Source organism: Oncorhynchus keta, chromosome 34 (assembly GCF_023373465.1).
Source record: "Oncorhynchus keta strain PuntledgeMale-10-30-2019 chromosome 34, Oket_V2, whole genome shotgun sequence".
NCBI lineage: Eukaryota > Metazoa > Chordata > Actinopteri > Salmoniformes > Salmonidae > Oncorhynchus > Oncorhynchus keta.
This window is the reverse complement of record NC_068454.1, coordinates 50,770,099-50,787,838: the sequence shown is the minus strand read 5'-3', so window position 1 is coordinate 50,787,838 and position 17,740 is coordinate 50,770,099. Positions and strand designations below refer to the sequence as shown.

General features: G+C 42.4%; 1 protein-coding gene across 4 annotated transcripts in view; it reads left to right on the top strand.

Annotated features, from left to right (window-relative positions):
• The window catches only part of LOC118367239 (transcription factor HIVEP3-like), a 102,265-nt gene extending 92,509 nt beyond the window's left edge, over positions 1-9,756 (top strand). The window contains exons 4-7 of one of the 4 annotated variants that reach the window (XM_035750461.2): positions 1,740-1,915; positions 4,539-4,640; positions 6,319-6,935; positions 7,372-9,756. In XM_035750461.2, coding sequence (XP_035606354.1) covers positions 1,740-1,915; positions 4,539-4,640; positions 6,319-6,935; positions 7,372-7,911 — 1,435 coding nt within the window. In that variant the 3' untranslated portion in view covers positions 7,912-9,756. Of the gene's footprint in view, positions 1-1,739; positions 1,916-4,538; positions 4,641-4,945; positions 5,334-6,318; positions 6,957-7,371 lie in introns of those variants that run through there. The other 3 variants (XM_035750460.2, XM_035750459.2, XM_035750462.2) reach the window with 3 other exon arrangements.
• Positions 9,757-17,740: the final 7,984 nt, after the last annotated feature.

Below are 17,740 nucleotides of genomic sequence, written 5' to 3'. Positions count from 1 at the left end.
TTGTAGCGCCACATTTTGCTGCGATTACAGCTGTAAGTCGCTTGGGGTATGTCTCTATCAGTTTGCACATCCAGAGACTGAATTTTTCCCCATTCTTCCTTGCAAAACAGCTCGAGCTCAGTGAGGTTGGATGGAGAGCATTTGTGAACAGCAGTTTTCTGTTCTTTCCACAGATTCTCGATTGGATTCAGGTTTGGACTTTGACTTGGCCATTCTAACACCTGGATATGTTTATTTTTGAACCATTCCATTGTAGATGTTGCTTTATGTTTTGGATCATTGTCTTGTTGGAAGACACATCTCAGTCTCAGGTCTTTTGCAGACTCCATCAGGTTTTCTTCCAGAATGGTCCTGTATTTGGCTCCATCCATCTTCCCATCAATTTTAACCATCTTCCCTGTCCCTGCTGAAGAAAAGCAGGCCCATACCATGATGCTGCCACCACCATGTTTGACAGTGGGGATGGTGTGTTCAGGGTGATGAGCTGTGTTGCTTTACGCCAAACATAACGTTTTGCATTGTTGCCAAAAAGTTCAATTTTGGTTTCATCTGACCAGAGCACCTTCTTCCACATGTTTGGTGTGTCTCCCAGGTGGTAAACTTTAAACTACACTTTTTATGGATATCTTTAAGAAATGGCTTTCTTCTTGCCACTCTTCCATAAAGGCCAGATTTGTGCAATATACGACTGATTGTTGTCCTATGGACAGAGTCTCCCACCTCAGCTGTAGATCTCTGCAGTTCATCCAGAGTGATCATGGGCCTCTTGGCTGCATCTCTGATCAGTCTTCTCCTTGTATGAGCTGAAGGTTTAGAGGGACGGCCAGGTCTTGGTAGATTTGCAGTGGTCTGATACTCCTTCCATTTCAATATTATCGCTTGCACAGTGCTCCTTGGGATGTTTAAAGCTTGGGAAATCGTTTTGTATCCAAATCCGGCTTTAAACTTCTTCACAGCAGTATCTCGGACCTGCCTGGTGTGTTCCTTGTTCTTCATGATGCTCTCTGCGCTTTTAACGGACCTCTGAGACTATCACAGTGCAGGTGCATTTATACGGAGACTTGATTTACACACAGGTGGATTGTATTTATCATCATTAGTCATTTAGGTCAACATTGGATCATTCAGAGATCCTCACTGAACTTCTGGAGAGAGTTTGCTCCACTGAAAGTAAAGAGGCTGAATAATTTTGCACGCCCAATTTTTCAGTTTTTGATTTGTTAAAAAAGTTTGAAATATCCAATAAATGTCGTTCCACTTCATGATTGTGTCCCACTTGTTGTTGATTCTTCACAAAAAAATACAGTTGGGTAGTGCATAGTATTTCCGTAAGTATTAAAAACAAAATATAAACTAGTCTTTTATAGAGGAGTAGAGCTAAATGTAGAGGTGGATTTTGTATGTATTGTCTATTTGGCTAAAGCCAGGCTTCCCTCTCTAGCTGCTGATGTTGTTGGCCGAGCCACCCAAACTTAGGATAACGGTTGGGTTCTCTGCCAACCTGAAGCCTGCCTGCCTGCCACGGGCATAGACAGGCTGGAGAGAGAGAACTTCAAGGGGACTTAGAGGAAGCAGGGGTTTGGTGGGGCTACCACGCTCTGATGTAAAGAGTGCCTTGTGTAGAGTAGGCCCAGGAAGCAATCTTTACCTACTTTTAACTCTATGTATTTTGTTTTTCTTTTCTCATTCCCTCTCCCCCCACTTCCTCTCTCTGTCCCTCTCCCCCTCTTTCCCATCAGATACAAGTCTAATGAGGAGTATGTGTATGTGCGGGGTCGTGGCCGAGGAAAGTATGTGTGCGGAGAGTGCGGGATCCGCTGTAAGAAGCCCAGCATGCTAAGGAAGCACATTCGAACACACACAGACGTCCGGCCCTACGTCTGCAAACACTGCAACTTTGCCTTCAAAACCAAAGGTGAGGAAGAGGAGGAGGTGTGACCTTTCTAAATAGGAGCAAAGTCATACAGCATCAGTGTCGCTCTGTCTTTGTATATGGTTGAGCAGTTTAGCTATACTCCAAGTTGATATTCACGTCATAAGAAGGAATTCCTCTTGACCACGCCCACAAATTGAGGAAAACAAACATTTTTCCCCATTGACCCCCATTGTAAAAGAGCCAACTGTCAATTTTATTATTATACAGAAATAACAAAACATGCCGGAAAACTGCTGTGTTGTTCAATATACATATAACCAGGTAAAAAATCCCGAACTGCGGTTCGCAATGCTCCAACATAAGGAAATGGAGCCTGCGAGAAGAGCCCTGTGGCTTCAGGCAATTTGGCGTGGAAAACATGGTGTCTGGTTCCCAAGTAGGCTACATGTACAACGCATTCAGAAAATATTCAGTATTCAGAAATTCTCCTCATCATTCTACACACAATACCCCATAATGATGAAGCAAAAACAATTTATAAAATAAAAGTTTAAACTGTTATCACATTTACATAAGTATTCAGACCCTTTACTCAGTACTTTTTTGAAGCACCTTTGGCAGCGGTTATAGCCTTGAGTCTTCTTGGGTATGACGCTACAAGCTTGGCACACCTGTATTTGGGGAGTTTCTTCCATTCTTCTCTTCAGATCCTCTCAAGCTCTGTCAGGTTAGATGCACAGCTATTTTCAGGTCTCTCCAGAGATGTTCGATTGGGTTCATGTCCGGGCTTTGGCTGGGCCACTCAAGGACATTCAAAGACTTGTCCCGAAGCAACTTCTGCGTTGTCTTGGCTGTGTGCTAAGGTTTGTTTTCCTGTTTGAAGGTGAACCTTTGCCCCAGTCGAAGGTCCTGAATGCACTGGAGCAGTTTTTTTAAAATCAAGGATCTCTTTGTACTTTGCTCCTTTCATCTTTCCCTCGATCCTGACTAGTCTCCCAATCCCTGCCTCTGAAAAACATCCCCATAGCATGATACTGCCACCACCATGCTTTACTGTAGGGATGGTGCCAGGTTTCCTCCAGACGTGACACTTGCCATTCAGGTCAAAGAGTTCAATCTTTGTTTCATCAGACCAGATAATCTTGTTTCTCATGGTCTGAGAGTCCTTTAGGTGCCTTTTGGCAAACTCCAAACGGGCCGTCATAATGCCTTTTACTGAAGAGTGTCTTCCATCTGGCCACTCTATCATAAAGGCCTGATTGGTGAAGTGCTGCATGGTCGTCCTTCTGCAAGATTCTCCCATCTCCACAGAGGAGCTCTGTCCGAGTGTACATCAGGTTCTTGGTCACCTCCCTGGGCGGCCAGCTCTAGAAATAATCTTGGTGGTTCCAAACTTCTTCCATTTAAGAATGATGGAGGCCAGTGTGTTCTTGGGGACGTTCAATGCTGCAGAAATGTTTTGGTACCCTTCCCCAGATCTGTGCCTCAACACAATCCTGTCTTGGAGCTCTACGGACAATTCCTTTGACCTCATGGCTTGGTTTTTGCTCTGACAACTGTGAGACCGTATATAGACAGGTGTGTGCTTTTCCAAGCCATGTCCAATCCATTTAATTTAAGTTCAAGTTGTAGAAACATCTCAAGGATGATGAACGGAAACAAAATGCACCTGAGCTCAATTTTGAGTCTCATAGCAAAGGGTCTGGTTTTTTTTTGTATAAATTTGCACAAAAAAAATGTAAACCTAGTTTCGCTTTGTCGTTAAGGGTATTGTGTATAGATTGATGAGGGGGAAAAATAATTTAATCCATTTTAGAATAAGGCTGTAATGTAAATCAAATGTGGAAAAAGTCAAGGGGTCTGAATACTTTCCGAATGCACTGTAGCTATGTGTGTGTGAAAAAGATTTAATCACGTTTAAGACATTTAACTTGTTTAGTATAGTCTATTTGTAACTCCACTCACTACTTGTAACTGTATTGTCTGTTTGTTTATGTTGGTTTTTGCTAGCTTATAATGTTCCGGTCAGTAGGTAGCTAGCACTCACTCACTTGGCTGCTAGCACCGTCATTTTTTCCCCAAATGTTTGATTTATTTAACCTTTATTTAACTAGGCAAATAACAGTCAGTTAAGAACAAATTCTTATTTACAATGACAGCAAAATGCCTCCTGAGTCATGAAAAGGGGCATGAGGGATGTCCTACAATATTACTTTTAGTAATGAGAATGCTTGGGAGTAGGCAATGTTGTACTTTTCTTAAATGTAGTTTTGTAATTGACTAAAACAAGCCGACAAGAAAATTCAGTTTGAAGAAGGTCAAGTTTTTTGCTGTGAGCCAATGGGGGTAACCTAGGTAACAACAGGTGGTTTTCCCCATCGACGGGCTGTGATGTTCCGTCTAAAAACGACTCAGACTTAGTGTTGCAAAATGCAGGTAACTTTCAATAAATTCCCTGGTTTTACAGAAATCCTGGTTGGAGGTTTCTGGATTTCCTGCTTATTCCCTCCTAATTCCGGGAATCTAGAATTTTGCAAACCTAGTTATGCTCGACTATTTGGTTGTACTCCGGTCTCTCTCCCACCATCAATTATTCCTCATCTACCCTGCTCTGGTTCAGTCTAATGTGGCTTTGCTGTTCTTGTTTTCCTTGTCTTCATAGGGAACCTTACCAAGCACATGAAGTCCAAGGCTCATGGGAAGAAGTGCCAGTCAATGGAAACGTCTGGGTCTTCACTGGACGAGCCGGAGACCGAGGAAGCAGGTACAATACCATAGGGAGGAAACTTCACTCATCAAACATCTTTCCTCAAACCTGACACGATAGCTAGCCTTGTATCTATATGTAAGCTATATGTAAGGCTATATGTTGCTATTCTCCTTACTCTTGTGCTGAAGAGAAATTACAAATATAAAATGAATACATGAAGAATACATGGCCAAATACATTCCATAGAGTCTGTTTCTGGTGCAGGATGGGAGAGATGTACAGTGTTGTTTTCAAGGCGGCAGTCCTGGCCTGTAAAGAACAGCATTCCAGACACTCACATCCACTCCCTCTCTGTGCAGGCTCAATGCCACCCATCCCTCTCTCCATCCCTCCCGGTAGCAGACTGCACTCAACACTGAGCCAAGGACAGCCCATTCAAACAACCCTTCCATTCAAATGCCAGCTGTTAGACTTCATGAATGGGAACAGCAGCACGATTCCATTAAATCAAACCTTGCCAATCTGCTCGCTATTTATAGCGTCAGGTTGATATAATGTTATGTTGGGTAGGAAGTCACCCTGTCCTGGTCCTTGTACCCATTTCATGTGTTTGTGTGTATGAGTGTGTGTTTATATACAAAGGTATTGGGGTGTAGTGCCCATTTTTTTATGTTTTGGCTCTGTACTCCATCACTTTGGGTTTGAAATGATACAATGCTATGATACAATACTATGAGGTTAAAGTGCAGACTATCAACTTTAATTTGAGGGTCATTTTATCCAAATAGGGTGAACCGTTTAAAAATTACAGCCCATTTTGTACATAGTCCCCCCCATTTTCAGGGACCAAAAGTATTGGGACAAATTTACTTATGTATTTTAAAGTAGTCAAACGTTTAGTATTTGGACCCATGTGCCTTGCATGCAATGATTACATCAGGCTTGTGACTCGTGTGACTACAAACTTGTGACTACAAACTTGTTGGATGCATTTTCTGTTTGTTTTAGTTGTGGTCAGAATTTATTTTGCCCAGTAGTAAGGAATGGTAAATATAATGTATCATTTTGGAGTCACTTTTATTGTGAATAAGAATAGCAGTTTCTAAAACACTTCTACATGAATGTGGATGCTATCATGATTAGGGATAGTCCTGAATGAATCGTGAATAATGATCAGTGAGAAAGTTAGACGCACAAATATTATACCCCAAAAACATGCTAAACTGTCACAATAGCAGGGGAGGTTAGCATATTTGTGTGTCTAACTTTCTGTAACTTTCTCTTTCTCTTCATTATTCACGATTCATTCAGGACTATCTGTAATCATGGTATCATCCACATTTATGTAGAAGTGTTTATAACATGTTGTATTTTTATTGAAGCTCGTAGTCCAATCCAAAGTCCTGGAGTACAGAGCCAAAACAACAACAAATGTGTCAGTGTCCCAATACTTTTGGAGCTCACTGTAAGTCCATAATGACTTAGGTGAACTCAGTTTCTGGAGAGCTGCATTGTCTGCTGGTTTTCAGTCTTGCCTTTCAATCTGGAACTAGTTTAGACCAAGTGTTCCGTATTGGACAAGTTCAGATAGTACCTCCCCGTTTCACTCTGTTTCTGACTGCTTTATTCCATTTCGTGACTACTGAACACAACTGTGTTAATTTAGGTGCATTCTGGAGGACTGGAGTTTGGAGAATTAGGCTTAGTGTAAGTTTTCCCCTTTTCTCATCAGGAGATATTGAAGAGCATTTATCTGGCTCTGAGGACCAGGATGAGCACCAGTTCTCTGACGTGGATGATTCAGAGGAGGACGATGACGAGGATGATGAAGAGGAGTACTCATCTCACAACGAGCCGTCCTCCTCACCCGACTGCCGTCTGTCCACATGGGGGCACTCCAGCAGCGGAAGACGGTCCCAGCAGGGCACGCCTGACCCCTCAGCCCCAGAACCCCAGCCAGATCCCTGCCTCAGCCAGGAGCCCTCTCCCACCCATAGACTGTGGCCCAGCGGGCGTGCTTCCTCTCCAGAAAGCCGGAGGGCACTGTTCTGGGACGCCTCCCCCAGGGCCTTCTCCCCTAGCAGTGAGAGCTGCTCTCCCATCCGAAGCCTTTCCCCCAGACTGGAGCTGGCCTCCCCCAACCGACACCTCTCGCCCTCTTCCAAGAGAGAACCATCCCCCATCAGAGCTCTAACCCCCCTGTACCCCCTGCGGCCTCTGTTCCCTAGCCAGTATCGGGTGTTATGGGCCCGGGCCTCTCCCTCGTCCCCGGGGGTGCAACATAGACCTCGCAGGTCTCCCAGTCGTTTGCCATGGGACATCCCCAGTATGATGGCCAGCGATCGACAGGTGAGACAGGTGGGTTCAATGGTAAGTTATGTATATAATTCACTTGGTGATCCTGTAGTTTTGTCAGTTACAAAATGAGATGTAATTAGCCATCCCTCCACATAACTACATTGTCAGTAATGGTCAGTAGTAAACACATCTTATTGCAGAGTAATTTCCCTGTTGTTACTAAGCTAACACTCACTATATGAGAATAGCAGAGACCTAAATACATAACTATGCAACACTTTGTAAATGTACTTTTGAGAGTTTTTTTCCTGTCATCAGGCTCGCGGCTGATGGTGTTTAATGCCTGTCGTTGCGTCTTGCTTTCTCCCCTCCACTGTGTTTTAAAATCTGCATTGGAAGCCCAGTTTAGCCAAAGGCAATGTGAAAACATGTTCAGTGTTTTGTTCTACTGTGTGAAGTAATGATGAGGTACTTGCTCCCCGTACAGGAGAGGATAGGAACACCAAGTAAAGGGCAGATTGGTCCAGAGCCCTGCCTGTCATTCCCCCCAGCTTTCCGTCTGTCCCCCACTGACAGCCCTAAAGCCCAGTCCCAGTCCATGGACCGCATCTTCAGCCACCTGCCTCTGCACTCCCAGCAGGCCAGGGTGCCCTACCTGATGATCCCCATTGGGGGCATTCAGATGGTGCAGGCTCGTCCCCGTTCCCACCCCACTACCCCCACCTCGACCTCCTCTCCCCCAATGGAGGGGCTTTTACTGGGCCAGACCAGGAGGGAAACCCCCTGGTGCAGGACCCCCATAACTCAAGGGCTCAGAACTCCTGGGGACCATTGGTCTGACAGCCAGGAAGTAGTAGGAGCCAGCCAATCAGGGCTATGCATTCCCAGTATAACCCCACCCATATGTTCCAAACCCTCCACCTCGCACCAGGTTAGGATGGACCCAGGGATGATAAACACAATGCAAAAGGACAGCTTACACAGCTCCTCCCACTCACACAGGTCTGAGGGAGAGACCAGAAAATGATGGCCCTCACACAGCCAGGCAGGACCATCCCCCTAGTCAGCCAGTCCCCCCTCCCACACACATGATTGGATAGCAGTCTGAGAGGCAGGAGACACCAGGGTTGCGGTCCAGAACGACTGGTTCAGAGGAGGAAGAAGCTAAGGTGGAGACTCAACCAATCAAGGCCAGAGCACTTTACGCTTTTTGTTGCAACTCTTGTTTTTGGGTTTTGTAATTGCTTTGTTTTTACACAGTTTTCAATTCAATTGTTAACTTAACTGTTAGTTCTTCTGCAATATTCAGGTTTGTTATAAAATGCACTTTTTTATTTTTGACGATTTCTTTAAATCTCTTGATCTTACCTGTATCTCTATTGATACTGCGATCTTAATATATATTTAAATATATATGTCAAATAAATATGAATACATTTGTAAATTACCAAAATCGTTAATGAACAATAAATTCACTTTTATTTGTTTTCTCTTTGTCCACTATTACCCACCTGTAGTTACTTGTGCCTTTTCTTTCTGTGTTTGTGGTCTTGAGATGACGACAAAGAAAACAGGCTGTGAAGTTTTGATTTACACTCTGTATTTCCAGGAAGGGGGTTCCTGTGTTCCGTGATGATTGATTGTTTGTATCCTTAAAGGGATAGTTTGGGGTTAGAGGTAGTTTCGTGAGCCAATGCTAACTAGCTGTACCCGAAGACTTCCAGTCTTTGCACTAAGCTAGTTAGCATTGGCTCACAAAACTACAGCACCTCTACCTTCCTTCATACTGGATGCAGAGACATAATAATGAATTGCCAAAACACCAAACTATCCCTTTAAGGCCATTGCATTGATGTCAGGGTATTCTAAAATATGGTATATGAGGTGGTATATTGAAGGAACAGTGAGTGCTTTGCAAAGAAAATGCACTGAAGTCATATTTTTTATAAAAAGATAGTCAATGTTATGTCTCTGTACAGAGAAGAGTGCTCCATATTTATTATTTTGTTAAACTATGAAAGTTATTCTTTAAGTTTTTTTACTTGACATTTTTGGAGGGAAAAAACATGCCATTTTCATTTAGTCATGTGTCTGTCTTTTTCATAATGTTCTCAAAAGACTTGAGAGGGAGAGGAAGTTCTCTTTTAAGATTGGATATGGAACATGTGCCCAAAAGATTTTCACACAGGACATTTTTTTTTCTCTGAACCAATAAAAAGTGCACCAGACTTCTGTGAGGCTATTTTACTTGTTTTGTTTTCTTGTTTTTGAAAAATTGTATACTTTTTTTAATAGGTCAACCAAAATACTGATTGATTAATACATATAGAATGCTTCTGTTTGAATTCCACAAAATAACAACTGGAGTTAATATCCACAAAATCAAATAAATTGTTATTTGTCACTTGCTTCGAAAACAACAGGTGTAAAACTAACAGTGAAATACTTACTTAAGGGCCCTTCCCAACAATGTAGAGAAAAATAATAGAATCAAATTATAACACAAGGAATAAATACATAATGAGTAATGATAACTTGGTTATATACACGGGGTACCAGTACTGAGTGTCAAGTCCTGATCGTAGAGATCCTTTTATTCTCTATGTTTGTTTAGTCAGGGTGTGACTCGAGTGGGAAAGTCTGCTTTCTGGTTCTTTGTTTTTGGCCGGGTATGATTCTCAATCAGGGACAGCTGTCTATCGTTGTCTCTGATTGGCAATCATACTTAGGCAGCCTTTTTTCCTTTTCTCATTTGTGGGTTGTTGTCTTTGTTAGTGGCATGTATAGCCTTACAGAGCTTCATGTTTATTTTGTTGTTTATTGTTTTTGTTGGTGACATTTTAAAATAAAAGAATGTACGCTTACCACGCTGCAGCTTGGTCCGGTCATTTCCTTGACGACGATCGTGACAGAACAACCCCACCACAAACGAACCAAGCAGCGTGGCCGGGAGGAGTAGACAGAGTGGACATGGGAAGACATTGGAAGGAAAGGGATCCTGGACGTGGGAGGAGATCCTGGCTGGAAAGGATCGCCTGCCGTGGAAGCAGCGAGGAAGGCGGAAGCAGCTAGTAAAGTGTTACACAGGGTCACGGTTGGCAAGGAAGATCGGGAGGCCACTCCCCCCAAAATTGGGGTGGCATACGGGGAGGTTGGCGGAGCTAACTCCCCATGCTCACGGTAGGGAGCGTGGTACTGGTCAGGCACCATGTTATGCGGTGAAGCGCGCATTGTCTCCAGTGCGCGTTCACAGCTCTGTGCGCTATATTCCAGCTCCTCGCATTGGCCAGTCTAGAGTGGGCATCCAGCCAGGATGGATTGTGCCACCTCAGTGCTCATGGCCTCTAGTGCATCTCTTAGGCCCAGGATATCCTGCGCCGGCTCTGCACACTGTGTCTCTGTTGAAGGAATTCTAAATTCCTCTGTTTTATTTCCCAATCAAAATGAAACACTCTGTCAATGCATAAAGGGTTTGTAAGACCCTTTATTTTATAAGAATGTTTAATTCAAGAGAGTACTGGCTTCATACACATTTTACCACAGGTTATTAACTGAAAATGACGTCAGCGTTTTCTAATGTTCTATCTCTTCTTGACACTGGTAGAGAGGCCCTATAGTTCTCGAGCCTTCCCTCCTCGCCTAAAGCCAAGGTCAGTCAGTGTAGATAAGCATTCTAGACAGTCTGGAGATAGTCCGTCCCTGCCATCTGGAGATAGTTAATTCATTTCTACCAAGGCATTGTTCTAAACTCCTGACTATATTATATACAATTGGGAATGGGAGCAAGAGAGAAAATTCATATATGTACAGTACATAATAGCATTTGGACTAGTCAGTCCTGATTGAAATGTATACATAATTAGTCATCATTGATAAAAAATTCCCTTAACAGTCTCCAGTGCATCTGCACAGCCCAGTGCATCCTGTGCTAGCACCCCACATTTGCCGGGCGACGATAACCATCCAGCCAGGACGGGTTGTGCCAGCTCTACGCTTGAGACCTCCAGTGCGCCTCCATGGCCCAGTATATCCGGTGTCTGCTTCACGCACCAGGCTTCCAGTGCATCTCCCCAGTCCGGTGAGACCTGATCCAGTTCCACATACCAGGCCTCCAGTATGTCTCCCCAGCCTAGTAAGCCCTGTGGCAGCTCCACGCACCAGGCTTCAGTACGTCCAGTACGTCTCCTCAGTCCGGTGAGACCCGTTCTGGCTCCACGTAAGAAGCCTCCAGTGATGATCCATGGCACGAAGCCTCCAGTGATAATCCATGGCCCGAAGCCTCCAGTGATGATCCATGGCCCGGAGCCTCCGGTGATGATCCATGGCACGGAGCCTGTAGGACGATCCATGACAAGGAGCCTGCAGTACCAGTACTGAGTGTCAAGTCCTGATCGTAGAGATCCTTTTATTCTCTGTTTGTTTGGTCAGGGTGTGACTCGGGTGGGAAAGTCTATGCTTTCTGGTTCTTTGATTTTGGCCGGGTATGATTCTCAATCAGGGACAGCTGTCTATCGTTGTCTCTGATTGGGAATCATACTTAGGCAGCCTTTTTCCTTTTCTCATTTGTGCGTTGTTGTCTTTGTTAGTAGCATGTATAGCCTTACAGAGTTTCACGTTCGTTTTGTTGTTTGTTTTTGTTGGTGACATTTAAAATAAAAGAATGTACGCTTACCACGCTGCACCTTGGTCCAGTCATTTCCTTGACGACGATCGTGACACTGAGTCAATGTTCAGGGGTACGAGGTAATTGAGGTAGATTCGTACATATACACTCAGAGGCCAGTTTATTAGGTACACCACCCTGTTCATGAAAATGGTTCTCTCCTACAGACAGTGAGTCACATGACTGTAGCTTGCTATATAAAGCAGGCAGACAGGCATTGAGGTATTCAGTTACTGTTCAGTTGAATGTTAGAATGGGCAAAGCAAGCTTTTCACGCACGGCAGTGTTTAGGGTTCACCGAGAATGGTGCGACAAACAAAAAACATACAGCTCGTTGATGGATGAGAGGTCAAAGGAGAATGGCAAGAATCTTGCAAGCTAACAGGTGGGCAACAAACAGGCAAATAATGGAGCAGTCCAACAGTGGTGTGCAGAACGCCATTTCGGAACACACAACTCATCGGCCCTTGTCACAGATGGGCTATTGCAGCAGATGACCACACCGGGTTCCACTCCTATCAGTTAAAAACAAGACGAATAGTCTCCAGTATGTTGTGCGATCACCAACATTGGATAATTGAGGAGTGGAATTGCCTGGTCCGACAAATCCCGGTTCCTGTTGCTTGCAAGCCTCCCCCTTTTTCCTCCAAACATAACATTGGTCATTATGGCCAAACAGTTATATTTTTGTTTCATCAGAACCAAATATTTGCTCGTCTTGACAAATTGGCTTGTGAAGGTGGGTGCACATATCCAGATTAGACCAGAAAGTGCTTGTTTCATTTTCTCCGGTTTTGCCTGGCAAAGACCGTTCATATTATCCATATAAAATGCAGTTTAGCAATCTGTTACGAAGGCATCTTTGACAGAACAATAGGCTACCTGGCAATGTCTTTGATCATTTACATATTTCAGATAGGCCTAGTTTGGGTGGGTTAATTATATACCTCAGGTGGGGGGGTAGGCCTACTGGCTATATGTCTAAAGGTAGCTGTAACATTGTACTGCCTTCAATATTTATGGGATGAAGATGTAACATATTCTGGTGAATTAAATACAATATTTGTGAGGAAGAAAAAGGCTACAGACCGACCATGGTTTCCAAGCGTGTCAATTACCCATTGTTTTAGAGGGGGCACGAAGTATGTTATGATGGATGGAGGGAGGGACAGGTGGTGGTTTATGTAAGCATACCTCTTTACCTGTTAAATTGCATTTGAATGAGGGTGTCATTCTGACTGTTGTCATCCACACATCTCATGCCGGACGAACATGTCTAGAATATTATATCCAAATTACAACAGTACATGGGATAATACCACACATCATCAACACAGGCACATATCATGGCATTATGATATTGCAGGGGTCTGTTTTGAGACCTGTTCTCTTTACTATTTATATAAATAATATTGGTCTATCTATTAATATAGATAGACCAATTAATCAGTATGCAGACGATACGGTTATGTATGCCATTGCACCAACTGTTGACCAAGCTATGTTAGAGCTGCAATCTGATTTTGTTACATTACAGAATGCCCTTGTTGATTTAAACGTGTACTTAATGCGGGCAAAACGAAATATACTGTATGTTCTCTAATTCACAAAATAATTTATTTGATGAACTACATGTTTACTCATTGGATCGTTCTCTCATTGAGCGGGTTCCTGCCTATAAATATCTGGACATTTGGATTGATAAAGATCTAACGTTTAAAACACATACGGAAGAGCTAGTTAAAAAGCTAAGATTTTTTTTTAGAAATAGATCTTGCCTCTCTAAACAGCAGGAAGCAGATTGTACAATCAACATTCCTTCCAGTTTTGGACTATGATGACACTATTTATAAAAATGCAGCAGGACCACTCTAAAACCCTTGGATGCAGTCTACCATAGCGCACTTCGCTTTATCACAGGTGACAGGTTTAATACTCATCACTGCATCCTGTATCAGAAGGTCAGCTGGCCATCACTAAAGTCTTGTAGATCACTTCATTACTCCTTTTTTGTTTACAAAGCTCTGCTGAAAAAGCTTCCAACATACTTCATTGTTAAAATAAGACACCAAACCCGTTCACAGGCATAGATAACTCTCGAGGTTCCGCTAATCCATACCGATCTAGGTAGATCGCTTTCAGTTTTAATGCCCCCCCATTCCTGGAATAGCCTGCAGAAATCTAGAAGACAAGTATTACTGTAGATGTGTTGAATGAGATTTGCAGTTGGTTTTATTAAAATAAGAGATTGTTGTGGTTGCAATGTTGAATGTTGTACTGTAACTTGTAGTTTTTTTGTTAGAGTGATCATTGTGTACTGTTGTATAGTTGTATAGCTGTGCTCAGGGCACCTTTGAAAATAAGATGCTGATCTCAATGGGTTTCCCTTAACTAAATAACAGTTAAATAAATCAAATCATAATTAATACACAAATATGATATTATCATATTTGCTAGATTACAGAGCTATCTGTATCCTCTCCTGACTGGTCCAGTCAGTGTGCCCCCTCTGCAAAATATTGTTGACAGGTCTTTTTTTATAAATAATTATTATTTATTATTATAATTATAAAAAGTGGGCTTAGAAATTCTGTTTAGTAATTAATTTAACATCTGAATTATTTATTTTTCAAACAGAACAAATCTGAGGGGGCACGTGCCCTTGTGCCCCCTATGGGTATGACGCCTCTGTCCTCCATCCGATCCTGCAACCTCCCTGCCTAAATTATTACCCCCGTAGCACTCATGTTGGTAGCCATGAAGTGCTCACATCAACACCCTCATCCCGGAAAACCTAGACGCACTCCAATTTGCATACCGCACCAGCAGATCCACAGACGACGCAATCTCAATCACACTCCAATCACACGCCCTTTCCCACCTGGACAAAAGGAAAACCTAATGTGAGAATGCTGTTCATTGACTACATCTCAGCGTTCAACACATCTGCCACGCTGATCCTCAACACTGAGGCCCCTCAGGTGCGTGCTTAGTCCCCTCCTATATTCCCTGTTCACTCACGACTGCGTGGTCAAACACGACTCCAACACCATCAGTAAGCTCGGTTATTTTCTGTATACCAGGGAGCTAGTTTCTTATGACAAATGTATTTAGTTTTTAGGGGTTGCAATTGCATCTAGGGTATTGCGCAAGGTTAAATTGAGTTCCTCAGTTAGGTGGTTAACTGATTTTTGTCCTCTGGCGTCCTTGGGTAGGCAGAGGGAGTCTGGAAGGACATCAAGGAATCTTTGGGTTGTCTGAGAATTTATAGCACGACTTTTGATGCTCCTTAGTTGGGGTCTGAGCAGATTATTTGTTGCGATTGCAAACGTAATAAGAGGGTGGGCCGATAGTCCAGGATTATGAGGAAAAACATTTAGATACACAATATTTATGTCACGGGACAAAACTAGATCCAGAGTATGACTGTGGCAATGAGTAGGTCCGGAGACAAATTTGACAAAACCCACTGAGTCAATGATGGCTCCGAAAAGCCTTTTGTTCGGGCGCCGAATGGCGGAGGAAGGAGGAAGTCGTGACATGTACATTTTATAGAAATACATTTACTTTTGATACTTAAGTATAAGTATATTTAAAACCAAATACTTTTACTCAAGTAGTATTTTACTGGGCGACTTTTAATTTGACTTGAGTCATTTTACTTTTACTCAAGTAGGACAATTGGGTACTTTTTCCACCACTGTGGGCAAGGCACAGTTTTATGTGAATATAAACATTGTTTTATATTCCTGAAAATAGCATGTAATGATAAATGGTTTACAAATCAGTGAAATTACTGCATTTAAAAATGCATTTTTAAATGATTGTCATGTCAGACATTTGCTACAGTGATGGAAGTGTTCATTTTTAGACAGAGTGATAGAAAAGTATGACATTACTGGAGATGTCACCCAGCTCTAGTGTACTGCACTTCACCCATAAACTAACAGAGATGTATGTACATGTATTATTCTGTTACTTAAATCTTGAAGGCTCTTTATGGCTCTGGGATGACAAGCATAATCTCCTTTTGACAAGGCAGATGATGAGCTCTAGTGACCTCTGCTCTACTGTGCTTTTACACTTAGATAAAAAAAAAAAACCATGAGGTGTCTCTTTACGAAGTAAAACAGCCCAGCTCAGACAGACGCTTGCTGCTGTACAAATTGCAAACAACTGTAGCTAGAAATGTGAAGTGCAAACATCTCTTATCTCTATGTGAATCATTAGTGACATCTAGTGGTCCTGCTTTAGCAGAGAACAAGCAGTCACCCAGAGGTTTTAGGTAAAGTAGGTGTTAAAATGTATTAAGAAGTAGGGGAGCCGAATATTAATAATTCAGATACAATATTAACATGCTGTCATGACGTTGGCCTCTTTGACTATAGCAACCCCATCGACCTCTCCCTGCCTCCCCCCTTTCCTCCTTAAACTAGGCTGCTGTGGTCAGAGGTCATAAATTCCTCAGAAGGCCCTGCCTCATGGCCACACAGTATTAGAGATAGGGTAAACCTTCATAGAGGACAAAGGAAATCCTTCCATCGCACAGAACTTGAGGTACGAACAAATCTCATGTTCCGGAGAAAGTGTAAAAGATCGATGAAGAATCCAGTTACGAACTGGTCTGTTTGTCACAACTTGGGAAGCTCATGGGAGACGGTGTAGCCACATTACCATAACGCTGTTTATATAATAGCCTCAGATAATTGTTCTAATTATAATAATAATTGCTCTAATTGTTGTATAAGATGAATGAATGAGTATGATACTGTTTACACAATTTTACAATGTGATTTTTGGACTGTTTTATGAAGGAAAACTCAAAAAGGGATTTGGATTTTAACTAAATCTGAGGACCGCCCCTGAGCCCAGTTAGGGTCAGACATCCTGGGACAGCCCTTTTCTGCCATTCCGAAAAGAAAAAAAACTTTGAGAAATTATCACCAGACCATGTTTTTCTCCATTAGGAGGGTGACAAAGGTTGCAGACCATTGCTGAATATTTTAACCATACCACGTGGTTAAACTCTTAGACTATTGATACCGACAGAATGAGAACAAGTCTTTGATATTAATTACTAGTCTGCAGCTAGGAATTTGGTATCATTGAACGCAAAGAACGACAACCCCCGAAACATCCATTCTATAACGAATGTCACTTTGAACTTTCCCCTCTAACCAAGACAGACGGAGAGAGGGAGAGAGACGGACAATTCTACGAAAGACACAAACTTTTCACCAGTTATCAAGACGACACACTAAGTGTAAATATATATATATTGATTGCAATTGTTCCCGAATGAGTGAGCGTTCATTCGTAAAGGATTACCATTTTGGAATGAGACTAACGTGAGGTAAAATAAATAAATCATTAATCAGAAGACTATTGATCAGATATGAAAATATCTGAAAGGTTATATTGGGAAATTATAACTTTGTAATCTGAATACTTTCCTTGGTGCCCTGACTTCCTAGTTAATTACAGTTACATGATTATTCAGTTTAATCGCGTAATACTAATTACAGGAATCTTTGATAAAAACTAAGTCTTCAATTTAATGATAGTAAAGACACGACAATGCCCTACCTCTAAACATAAATAGGCCACATGCACAGATGATGGTTAGAAAATATGAGCAGGGTTTATTGGGAGTGTGACCGTCTCTAACCAGAGCCAAAAGAGACAACACTGACTGGTGAAGTTATGTAAATGTCTTTACGGCAGACAATGTCTTTGTGGAGTGAACTAGTATGGTAGTACTAATATTGGGACTGTGTTATTGGTTCAAATCACATGGTAAGCCTATCAGTGCATATAGGACCACTCCCACATCTTCTTCATGCACTACTTAATTAATTTGAACAGGGGGCCCTAGGACCGAGTTTGGGAAACCCTGCACTAGAGTATCTAGTGTCCTGTCTAGGCATGGTAACACTTTACTTGACACCCAGTGTCATAACACGTTATGACACGGCATAACCATGTCATAATATGTAATAACAGCTGACATAACTTGTCGTAACCTGTCATAATATGGTCATAACACTGTCATGATCTATATATTTACACCTGTTGTGACACATATTGCGTTATTTTATGGCTGCTTATGACACCTACGTAAGAGTGTCAAAACCCACATTTATTTTTTTCTGCCAAGAAGTTTCCTTTCGTTTGAAAGTTTGTTTCTTAAATC